The sequence below is a fragment of the Rhipicephalus sanguineus genome, chromosome 6, assembly GCF_013339695.2.
Source record: "Rhipicephalus sanguineus isolate Rsan-2018 chromosome 6, BIME_Rsan_1.4, whole genome shotgun sequence".
NCBI lineage: Eukaryota > Metazoa > Arthropoda > Arachnida > Ixodida > Ixodidae > Rhipicephalus > Rhipicephalus sanguineus.
This window is the reverse complement of record NC_051181.1, coordinates 44,558,878-44,571,183: the sequence shown is the minus strand read 5'-3', so window position 1 is coordinate 44,571,183 and position 12,306 is coordinate 44,558,878. Positions and strand designations below refer to the sequence as shown.

The 12,306-nt window shown below is 45.7% G+C and overlaps 1 protein-coding gene across 1 annotated transcript in view; it reads right to left on the bottom strand.

Moving 5' to 3' along the window:
• Window positions 1–1,155: 1,155 nt before the first annotated feature.
• The window catches only part of LOC119397243 (dedicator of cytokinesis protein 1), a 68,790-nt gene continuing 57,639 nt past the window's right edge, over window positions 1,156–12,306 (bottom strand). Inside the window, exons 17-19 of the mRNA XM_049416502.1 lie at window positions 6,692–6,731; window positions 2,616–2,746; window positions 1,156–1,171 (exon numbers count right to left, since the gene is read on the bottom strand). Of these exons, the coding sequence (XP_049272459.1) occupies window positions 1,156–1,171; window positions 2,616–2,746; window positions 6,692–6,731 (187 nt within the window). The remainder of the gene's footprint in view (window positions 1,172–2,615; window positions 2,747–6,691; window positions 6,732–12,306) is intronic.

The window sequence follows — 12,306 nt, the reverse complement described above, 5'->3', positions numbered from 1 at the left end:
TCTTTGCCTACCACGTGTAAAGTGTTGTCGGCAACACTTTGGTTGCACCAAACCATGTACATAAATAGAATTCGGCCTCTACATTGCCTCATTCTTGATAAGACAACTATGAAACACCCCCCACCAGTGCTTCATCAACCTAGCGAAAAGAAACACTTTCATGTTGCTATCTCATAAGATATGCTTAGGAATCCTCTCTAACATTTTATTTTTTTCTGCAATTTCGCTTCGAAGTATTCGAAAAATATTCAAGAAATATTCGAAAATATTCTATTCGATTCACACTCACACTTCAATATTCGAATTCGCTTCGCACCCAAAATTTTGCTATTCGCACAGCTCTACTAAATTTATTAAATTAATTTTGAGACATCACAGAGTGACATTTTTTTTAATGCAATTATGAAAACACTGTGTCGTATTGAATTGAATCTAAACACAACTATAGGCTTGTTTGGACCCAAAGAAATAACATCTTCAAAGGAAATGCAGACGAATAAGGATAGGGTGGAGCATATCTGGCAGGCATTCTCAGATCATGAATGGTAGCTTACCACTATCCCTCAAGGGAAAGGTATATGATAACAGTTGCATCTTACTGGTACCTACCTACAGGGCAGAAACCAGGAGGCTTACAAAAAGGGTTCAACTTAAACTGAGGACAACGCAGTGAGCAACGAAAAGAAAATGATAGGTGTCACCTAAGGGACTAGAAGAGAGCAGAGCGGGTCAGGGACCAAACAGGTATTAAGGACATACCATTAGTCAGAATCAAGAAGAAGAAATGGACATAAGTAGGGCATGTAGCATGTAGGCAAGATAACCACTGGTCAATAAGAGTAACTGACTGGATGCCAAGAGAAGGCAAGCGCTCGAGAGGGAGGCAGAAAGTTAGGTGGGCAGATGAGGTTAAGAAGTTTGTGGGCATAATATGGCCGCAGCAGGCACAGGACCGGGTTGATTGGCGGAACATGGGAGAAGCCTTTGCCCTGCAGTGGGCACAGTCAGGCTGATGATGATGATATGCATAGATACGCTGTCCTGATGTCACTTACAGAAGCTAGATTGAATGCCCATACGAAACCAGTTGTGCCGGGTAGGGAAATGCTACTCGCATTTAAAGGGGTGAGAATAGAGGTTTGTGGCGAAAAGACGCTATGCGCTCTTGGTTCTGACAAAAGAGAAACCAGAAGAGCAAAACTCATTTATAGATGCTTGTCTAGGAAATGGGCGAGAGCCTCTGCTGTGACAAAGGTCACACACCAACCACATACTATCGTTTTGCAACACATCTGCTTCTACCTCTGCGATCTCTTAAAGGGACACTAAAGAGAAACAATGAATCGGTTTAAATTGATACATTGTACCTTGAGAACTATAATGTCGTTAATTTCACCATCATAGGTGTATTAATAAAGGAGAAAATGAAGTTCAAAGTTTCATTTTTAAATTTCGCGCCAAAAACTCCATGCGTGACGTCACGGATTTGAAAGTGTGTTTATCGTATTTTGGCGCCATTGGCTCAACAAAATTTCCCCAAACTTGGTATCTTAACTCTATGGCCCTTTCAGAGGACAGTGTACTTCATTTTTACCATTAAGAACAATGTACGCCTTGGTAGGCACCGTCAAAATATGTGACATCACGGCGAATAGTGTGGAAACTTCAAGGTGGTGTCGCCACCCACATTTTCTTTTTCCGCGATTTTGTCGCTTACTAAGCGTCTTCTCGCAGCAAGCGTGGTGCTTTTGGTATCGTGAAAAAGTAGTTTACTAATACAAGAAAAATTTGTTTTGCTCTTTAGTGTCCCTTTATAGGGCCCTGCAACACTTTTTGAGCATGATCAGAAAACACTGCTGATTGGTAGTCAAGGCTCCTGAGAACATGTCAGCCAAACATTATAGCACAGCACGTGGCATGAAATTTACAATTAATTTTCAAAGTCAGCTAGAAATTGCTCGCTCTTCCCTTGACAAGTAATGCCATTATCAAAATGAGCGCTACATAAACACAAAGTCCATGGTTATTGGCTGATATGAGCATCATGATCTGCATAGTTACCACGGTTGCCGTGGGATACCGCGATTCTAGCACCATAAAGTGCCCTGCACTCTATAGTGCTAGAATTACACACAGTATAGAATTACACCAGCGTGCTTGCGATCGCACTGAAAGTAACCCGCGCTTTCAAAGAAAAAAAAAGGGAAAGAAGGTGTTCGAAGAAGTCATGACGCGTGCTGACGAATGGAGGTAGCTTCTACCACCTCGTCATCTTACCCTGCGTAGCTTCCAGCGTGCCTGCTGGTACAAAAGGAGAGAGAAAGTGCTTATAGCATGGAACAAATCCCTGTAAACTCCACTCGTACTTGACTGATTCTAAAAATTCTTGTGGCAGCCATGTAGCGATAAACTTCTTTAATGAAGAAATTCAATGATTGCTCGTAAAAGTGTTGCAGGGCCCCTTTAGAAAAAATTAAAATGTAACGATTGAATATATACTGGATGTTGCTTTAAACCTTCCAGTGCATGACGGAAAGTTTTATGGGCCTGATGTGTAGCCCTGATATTAATCAGTACTGCATATTAAAAAAGAAAGAAAAGTATACAAGACACACCCATGTGCAGATGCACCACGCACAGCCTGCTGAAGCTGCCCCAGCCGCTCGACCAGTCGCTTCTGCAGGGGTCCCAAGTCTGGTGGAGCCAGCCGCCCGTGCAGGGAGAGGCCACCTTCCAGCACGTGCACCTGACAGGGGACGCGAGACAGGTGGCAGCTTAAACAAAGTGTAGATCTAGCTCAAAAATTATACGCAATGCAGGGCAAGACAAGAAAGTCACAGTTTCGGTGCAAGGGTGAAGCAGTGAACGCAATAGCAAAAAACTGGAATGTTATACGAAGAAAGCTAGTAGCTCGCTCCTTTGGCATCCAGCCTGGCGTAACTGAACAAAATGCTGGCGTATGGAAACACGGCTGCGGCAGCAAGCAAAGCCACCTTCATGCTGTCTATCACTTCATCACAAACTGAGTGATAAGAACACAACAGACACAAAGGTATGAGCAGCCTGCTGATATCCTCTAAAGATACAGTGCCTGCGAGCACGGGCGACCCCGCCCGGCTGATCGAAGTACGCGTTTCTGCCAGAGCCACGCAGCCCTCCCTCCAGCACCTCTCCATGCACGCTTTATTTGCACATACAATATACGATGTACAGAGGAATGTTACTGATCTGGACTTTACAGGAACCATGACAGCAACAGTGACTGCAATGGAAAAAATGCACCTGGATTGTTCATATAACTGCTATCGCAATAAAGTACTATGCACAAATAATGTCACTCAAAGCAAGGAGTGTAGAAGGGGCGGATAACGCTGGCAGCCACTGCTTGTGCAATGAATTACATCCAATAAAATGTTCAAGCATTTTACAAAGAGATCTGGTCAAACTTAAAGGGACGCTAAAGCAACACACTAAAATCAGTTTAGCCTGATAAAGTATTATTCCTTGATAATTTCATTGAAGTTAATTTCCCAATCGGAGGTTTCTTATTAGAAGAGAAAATCATGGTCAAAGTTTCATTTGTGAATTCTGTGCTGGAATCCCAGCACAAACGTTACTCACGTCAAATAAACAATTATACCTTGATAGTTCTGGCAACTTGTGTTTGGCTTCAACATTAACGATTATGAGAAAGAATTATAGCCTCTAGCAACCTACATAACTATGAAACACAACGCATCATGAAACAGATGCCTTGCCTTTGCAATTTCTTTTCGATGACACTTCAGCCATAATGCGTCACAGGGACAATAGAAAAAAGCAATGCTTTGCTTCTGTTCCAAGAAATACAGAGCATGACATTGTTGCGGGGAAATGAACAAAAAAGGTGACATGAAGTGATGGACGATGAAGACTCTTGCCCCTGCCTGAGTGCCATTGATATCGCTTCTAAATATACATCAGTCTATGCTCATGTGCCTGCTTCTTTCCTGTAGCAATACACGCAACTTCTGTGGCACTGCCCGACAGGAGCGTGCCACCAAAGAATACATCTTTAAGAATCTCATGCCTAAAAGGTGCTTTTGTTTTATCTCTGAAACTGTGGCATTGCACATCTGCGACTCAAATATGGGGAAAAAAATAATTGATGGCAGAAGACAATAGCAGAACGACCTCATTATTAGACCAGGTTGCCCCACGAACCCCTGCCATAACTATTTTTCAAATCTGTTCTGGTATCAGCGGAGTTATAGGCAGTTTACAGGGGCGTAGCCAGAAATTTTTTTTTTTTTTGGGGGGGGGGGTGGTACATCTATACTTTATGTATGTTCGTGCGTGCATTTTTATGTGTGTGTGATATATACGCAAGCAAAACTGAAAGATTTCGGGGGGGGGGGGTTGAGCCCCCCCCAACCCCCCCTTGGTTACTCCTATGGACGTTTACCACAGGCTTCAAGCACTTTCTCTTATCTTTTGTCTTAACAAGCATGCTAGAAGCTACAGAGGGGGGGTGGAGGATGGCGAGGGGGAAGTTACATCAGCGCAATCATCTCCATGAGCATTTTTCACTTGTCTTTTTCATTGTAATCATGAGACAACCCAATGGCCATATCAGTCCTGCCTGCCATGAAACTGGTCTTGCCTGCAGCGCAGTTCACTGAGGGAGAGCGAGAGATCTTTAGCCATTTTTACACGAAATTGTACATTCCCTGCTGCGTGTTGTTCAATAATATTTGGCTAACACATTTACATAACCTTGACTTCCGATTGGCAGCGTTTTGTCAATACGCTCACAAAATGTTGCAGGGCCCCTTTAAGTACTGATATTGCAATAATGAAACCTGTTCAACATGAAACAGTCATAACAAAATTTCGGCTTATGCTCATTTTCTGAGAAAAAAAAATGTTGGCATAAAAAGAGTAAATAAATGCCACTGTCACTCAGCTGTGACCGGTATAACAACACACACCTAGCAGTCCTGTTACATGATAAAATTTTGAAACATTCCAGGTTTTTACATGACAAAACCGAAATATCATAATGAGGCACACAGTAATTGGGAACTTCAGATCAATTATGAATACCCAAAGTTTTCTGACAAGGACCTAAATGTAAGTACACAGGTGTTCTTGCATTTTGCCTGCATCGAAGCTGCACTAAATTACAATATTTGCACTAACTTATGAACAACAATGACTTAGCCACTTAATGTGAAAGTTCCAACAATAATATTAGAGCTTCAATGACAAGATGTCTGATGCAAACTTGCTGCTTTTCAAATGTTGAAAATGTAAACAGAAATTGAGATCTGTTAGGTAGCTGAACAATGAATAATTACAGTCAACGTCCGATTTTTCGGACTCCCTAGGACTGCGAAATCATCCAAAAAATCGTGGTAGTCCGAAAAAACGAATTCATGCTTTTTTATTGCGCTGAAGCGGTCAAATCACCACAGCCAAGTCCGAAATAGCTTTAATGACTCCCTGTACACTTACCAGGTATTTTGGAGCACACCCAGACTCGCAAATACATTTGGTACCTGCCACAAACCCCGCTTAACCACGTGCCAACCACCACTTACAAATTTGCATCTCGTGATGAGCGCCGCTGATACTAGCAAAGCGCAAAATAGACTACGGTGCTCTCGCATGGAGCGTTCGGAAACGATGAAGCAGAACACAAAGACTGAGGCGGAAGAGCGAATTACTCGTCCAGCTTTCCCCAATGTGTGTGCACACGTAAACTATGCGCACACACATCACCGAATCTCTGCCGATTTGCAGCATTTGCTGCCTTATAAAGCGATCGTTTCTAATTGTGTGCAGCACATCGCCAACTAAGCTGACGCCGTCCCTGCACTGTTGCGTGTACCGTACCGCACACATTTGTCCACGAAAGGGTTCGTGTGATGCCCACTCCATTCCCTGACCACACGCGGGCGCGGCAATGGCGAGCGGGTTTCGTTCGTGAAGGCAATGCGTTTGGCGGCGCGCGCTTAGCAGTCTCGCACAAAGATGCATCATGATGGCGGAGTTGGCACGTTTGGGTTCTTGCCTATTAAATGGCATGCACATGCATGTGACTGCACTAGGCCACATGCACTACCGAGCACTTAACTGAAGATGCTTATCGTAAGCCTTGTCAGAATTTAAGCCGTACTAGCGCGTCTGCCACCTCCACCATCACGCCTCCGTGCATTTCCACTGCTTATCCGTAAGACATCGCCGAACGTGCCCGTGATAGCGGCCCTTTAAATTTCTGTCATCTTCACCCCACATCACTTCGGAAATTGTGCAAAGCTGACATTCGGACCTCTGCTACTGTAGCAAACAATCGATCTCGCGAAAGTGCTGGTTCAACCCTACGAAATGATAGATGCGGCAGAGGTGGGGGGCTTCAATTAATGTCTTTTAGACCTGCAATTCGGGCAGAAAGTCCAAAAAATCAGACGCCGAGGAGTTTCAGCGTCCGAAATTTCGGACGTTCTTATACTTGATGTCTATGGGCCGGTGACCGGTGCCGCGAAAGCGTCTGAATTTCGAGCATGTCCGGAACATCGGACGTCCGAAAAATTGGCAGTTCACTGTATATGTGTCTGCAAATTCACTGTCCTACACTCCATAGTGAACAGAAACATTCTGTCTGCAAAGAGTCCGCTAATTTCCCCCAGCCGTTAATCTAGCAACTCACCTGTTCCAGCAGTAGCGACCGCAGGCGTGCTTGCCCTTCACTTGCGCATCACCACCACTGAGAAAGGCCTGCAGCACAGGGTGAAAATGATGAGTGTTAACAAAGGGTCCAACCTTTCTTTAATTAGAACAACAACGCACAATAAATGCCAAGGAAAGTATAGGGTATGTTATTTGTAGAAATTATGATGTAATGGGAAGTAAGTACTGTGGACGAAAAGATAACTTGCCGCCCGAGTAAACGAGGACGAAAAGATACCGGATTTGCACGAATATAACACGAGTTTTTTATCCAAAAAATTTGCGAGTTAGAAAGGCGCCTCGCGTTAATTCGGGTTTCGTGACAAAAATAACACATATAGCGCGAAATTTTTTCGAGCTTTTTCTTTTTGTTTAAAAATCTTCGTCCCTGTAGCGTGCGCCGCACGTTCCAGGGACTTTGGCGGGTTCGTCTCACCATATAGCACATTTTATTCCTACTTGCGCCTCCGGTGACCCGCGCAGGAAGGCACGTGTCGCCGACGCCTACCTGGCGTCTCGGAACACCCGCCGCTCAGTACAGAACCTCGTGCGTATCGCAGTCGACGCACGCGCCCTACGTAATGCTGCGGCGATCGCATGTGCCGCTAGCGCTGCTAGCGCATAGGAGCCACAGTGGCAACACGTGGATAACAATCATTTCGGAAGAACTTCGCCTCCTTACGCCTCGCGCGTCGCTCGTCGCTGTGTTCGGAACGCACTTTCTTCCGCATTGCCTGTCATAATGACAAGCTAATCAATATACTGCTGCGTTTAAGAACAGGCGCTCCTGCTGACCGAAGAGAGGGGCAATTCGGGTGCGGCGCGGCATACTCGGAATGACGGAGTCAAACCGTTCGAGGTGGGAGGATGCCGTGACCGCATCTTCCAGCTGCACCGACTCGCAAGCGTTTCCGTGGGCCCAAGACCGGCCGTTTCCCGAAAATCAAGAGGACCTGGCAGAATCGTGCGCCAACGTCGCGGCAATTTTCTGCCTGTCAATGCCGAACTCGTCCAGATTAGGCAAGGGAGCTTGCACGTGAGGCCGGCGTGCCCCGTGACACCTTTAAGGCCAGTCGCTCATGGGTGCAGAAGTCATGCGTCGTGCGGGATTCTCGCTTTGGCAAAGGACTTCGATTTGCCAGAAGCTTCCGGCCGAGTACGAAGAAAGCTAATTGAGTTTCAGCGGGTATAATGAATGAGAGGGAGAAGCAGTACCCCGTAGGCCAGATCGGAAACGCGGATGAGACGCCAATCTTTTTGGACATTCCGGCTGGCTACGTGATCGACGAACTCGGCACCAAGGAGGTACGTGTCCGCACAACCGGCAATGAGAAGACTCGGGTGACGGTGATGCTGGCGTGCATGGCGGACGGGCGCAAGCTGCCGCCTTTTCTCATATTTAAAAGAAAGACTCTCCCAAAGAACGAGACATTCCCGCCCCGGATGTACGTCAGGTGCAACGAGAAGGGCTGGATGGACAGTACCATGATGAAAGAGTGGATCCGTGTTGTGTGGGGAAGACGTCCGGGTGCGCTCCTCAACACTCCAGCTATGCTTGCGCTAGACGCATTTAGAGGCCACTTGACCGATGAGGAGTGGAGGAGTCCTAATGGCGAAACTAAAAATGAAATAGACTTCATAATGTGCGACCACCCGGGCATTATACAGGATGTGGAAGTAGTTAACAAGATCCGATGCAGTGACCATAGAATGGTAAGATCTAGAATTCAACTAGACGTGAGGAAGGAACGGCAGAAACTGATACGCAAGAAGCCGATTAATGAACTAGCACTGCGAGGGAAAGTACAGGAATTCAGAGTTTCACTTCAGAATAGGTACGCGGCTTTAACCGAGGAAACCGACCTTAGCGTTGACGCAATGAATGATAATCTGACTAGTATCATTAAGGAGTGTGCAGTGGAAGTCGGGGGTACAGTCGTTAGACAGGACACTGGTAAGCTATCCCAAGAGACGAAAAACCTCATTAAGAAACGTCAAGCTATGAAAGCCTCAAATGCAACAGACAAAATAGAGCTGGCGGAGCTTTCGAAGTTGATCAATAGGTGTAAGGTAGCCGACATAAGAAAGTATAATATGGAGAGAATTGAGCATGCTCTAAAGAACGGAAGAAGCCTCAAAGCTACGAAGACAAAACTGTGCATAGGCAAAAATCAGATGTATGCGTTAAGGGACAAGGATGGCAAGGTCACAACCAATATGGATAGAATAGTTGAGATAGCGGAAGAGTTCTACAGAGATCTGTACAGCAGCCGAGACAGTCAGGATGATAACGTAAGAAGCAGTAATATCCCAGAGGAATCTGACATCCCACCAGTATTAACAGGAGAAGTAAAGAAAGCCCTAAAGGGAATGCAAAGAGGCAAAGCCGCTGGTGAGGATCAGGTAACATCAGACCTGTTGAAAGACGGTGGAGAGATTATGTTAGAGAAACTGGCCACCCTGTATACGAAGTGTCTCTCGACAGGGAGGATACCAGAATCTTGAAGAATGCCAACATCATCTTGATCCATAAGAAAGGGGGACGTCAAGGACCTGAAAAATTACAGGCCCATCAGCTTACTGTCCGTTGTCTACAAGCTATTCACAAAAGTAATTGCTAACAGAATTAATACGACATTGGAGTTCAATCAACCAAGGGACCAGGCAGGATTTCGTACAGGATTCTCAACAATAGACCATATTCATACTATCAATCAGGTGATAGAGAAATGCGCGGAATACAACCAACCCCTATACATAGCCTTCATAGATTACGAGAAGGCGTTTGATTCGGTGGAGACATCAGCAGGTCATGCAAGCACTGCGGAATCAGGGCATCGACGAAGCCTATATAAACATAATGGAAGACATCTACAGCGCATCCACAGCCACTATAGTCCTTCATAAAGAAAGCGACAGAATCTCAATAAAGAAGGGCGTACGACAGGGAGACACGATCTCTCCAATGCTATTCACCGCGTGTTTACAGGAGGTTTTCAGGGCCCTAGATTGGGAAGAATTAGGGATAAGAGTTAATGGAGAGTATCTCAGTAACCTGCGCTTCGCTGATGACATTGCATTGATGAGTAACGCGGGAGACGAATTACAGCTCATGATTACTGAACTGGATACGGAAAGTAGAAGAGTAGGTCTGAAAATTAATATGCATAAAACTAAAGTAATGTGGAACAATCTTGGCAGAGAACAGCGCTTCGCGATAGGTGGCGAGACGCTGGAAGTTGTAAAGGAGTACGTCTACTTAGGACAGGTAGTAACCGCGGAGCCGAACCATGAGAGTGAAATAACTAGAAGAATAAGGATGGGATGGGGCTCATTCGGCAAGCATTATCAAATCATGAATGGTAGTCTACCACTATCCCTCAAGAGGAAGGTATATAACAGCTGCATCTTATTGGTACTTACCTACGGAGCAGAAACCTGGAGACTTACAAAGAGGGTTCAACTTAAATTGAGGACAACGCAGCGAGCGATGGAAAGGAAAATGATAGGTGTAACCTTAAGAGACAGGAAGAGAGCAGAGTGGGTCAGGGAACAAACGGGGGTTAAGGATATCATAGTTGAAATTAAGAAGAAGAAATGGATATGGGCCGGCCACGTAGCACGTCGGCAGGATAACCGGTGGTCATTAAGGGTAACTGACTGGATTCCAAGAGAGGGCAAACGCGTGAGGGGAAGACAGAAAATTAGGTGGGTAGATGAGATTAAGAAGTTTGCAGGTATAACGTGGCAACAGAAAGCACAGGACCGGGTTGATTGGCGGAACATGGGAGAGGCCTTTGCCCTGCAGTGGGCGTAGACAGGCTGATGATGATGATGATGATGATGATGACCGATGAGGTCAAAGAAGCGCTCCGCAAGTCTAACACCGACCTTGTTGTCATTCCCGGAGGAATGACTTCGCAGCTCCAGCCACTGGATGTCTGCATAAACAAGCCCTTCAAGGATCTCGTACGATGGGAATACGAGCAGTGGCTGGAGGCTAGCAATCACCAACTGACTCCATCGAGTCGCATGAAGCGAGCGTCAGTGAGCGAGGTCGCTCGATGGATTCATAATGCTTGGGAGGCCCTGCCGTCGGCAATAGTGTCACGGGCATTCCTGAAGTGCTGCCTCTCGAACAGCCTGGACGGCACAGACGACGACGCGGTTTTTGCCGACAGCGACAAGGACTCGAGCAGCGAGGAAGAGTAATCAGGCGAGCTTGTGGTTCTAGCATTTCCGACGGATGTAAATGTAAATAAAGCCTTCACGTCGAAGCGAAATTACAGAAAAAGAAAGTTGAACAGTATTCCTAAGCATATTCTAAATTACATTCTAAAAACATTATAGCTCCGCAATGGCGCAACCAGGCACCGCCATTTCGGGCTTGTCGGAAACCACTTTTTGACTGCTGTTTACAGTTGCATCACTTCGCGTTATAATCGTAATAAACTTTTTTTTTTTTTTTTCGTCCAGGCCGATAGTACCCCCTCGCGTTATATTCGCGGTCGCTTTATTTACGTGCAAATACGGTAACTTGCCGCCGGTCCTTGCCAGCGGCAAGTTATCTTTCGTCCACTTCACTTTCTTCACATTTACGTAATAATTACTACAAATAACATCCCCTATACTTTCCTTGGCATTTATTGTGTGTTACTTCTCATTAATATTGTGTATAACAAAGAAACACAAGCCCTTAAAAGTAGAGCTGTGCGAATAGCAAAATTTCGAGTGCGAAGCGAACTCGAATCATAAGGTTTGAGTGCGAATCGAATCGAATAATTTTAGAATATTTTTAGAATATTTTTCTAACACGTCGAAGCGAAATTACAGAAAAAGAAAGGTGAACAGTATTCCTAAGCATATTCTAAATTACATTCCAAAAACAGTATAGCTCCGCAATGGCGCAACCAGGCGCCGCCATTTCGGGCTTGTCGGAAAGAGCATTTCTCAGTCTTCAAATTTCCTGCCTCAGCTAGGTCCTCCATTCAGAAACAAGCGCACAAAAAGCAAATATTTAAAGTTCGTTTGGAGGTCCCAAATTCGCTGTGTCCGCGATGTTGCACCAGCATGCCTCGCCATTGGTCCGGTGCTCGCTCCGGGAGAGCAACGTCTGCTGCTTGCGCGTCGCGACGTCACGGTTGTCGACAATCGCGCTACTTAGTACGCGTTCGCTTGTTCTGTGTTCACGAGTTGACAATCACTTAGAATATTAGTCTGGCAGCTGCAAACGGAATGTCAATCATAAGATTACAATAGTGCACAGCACTCATCGCGAACATCGCAGACGCGCGTCTCTGGCTGACTCGTGGGGCCCGCGGCTAGAGGTTCTGCTTGTCAGCACTTTGGACCTCGTGACGAAGACCATTGCTAGACGACTCTATGTACTTGCAATCGACCATGACGTACTTTGAAACATCGGGCACCGCGGGCACATGCACCGCGACCGAGCTTACTGCTCAAAGTCGTGGCTAGGCCTAACTCGCGCTAGTTGCGGCTTTTTCGCAAAAAGACTTCTTCATAGCACACGTGTTGTGTCCTCCCTTCTCGTCTTTGTGTAATTTTGCGCTGAATTTTTTCCCAATGTCTTACCAA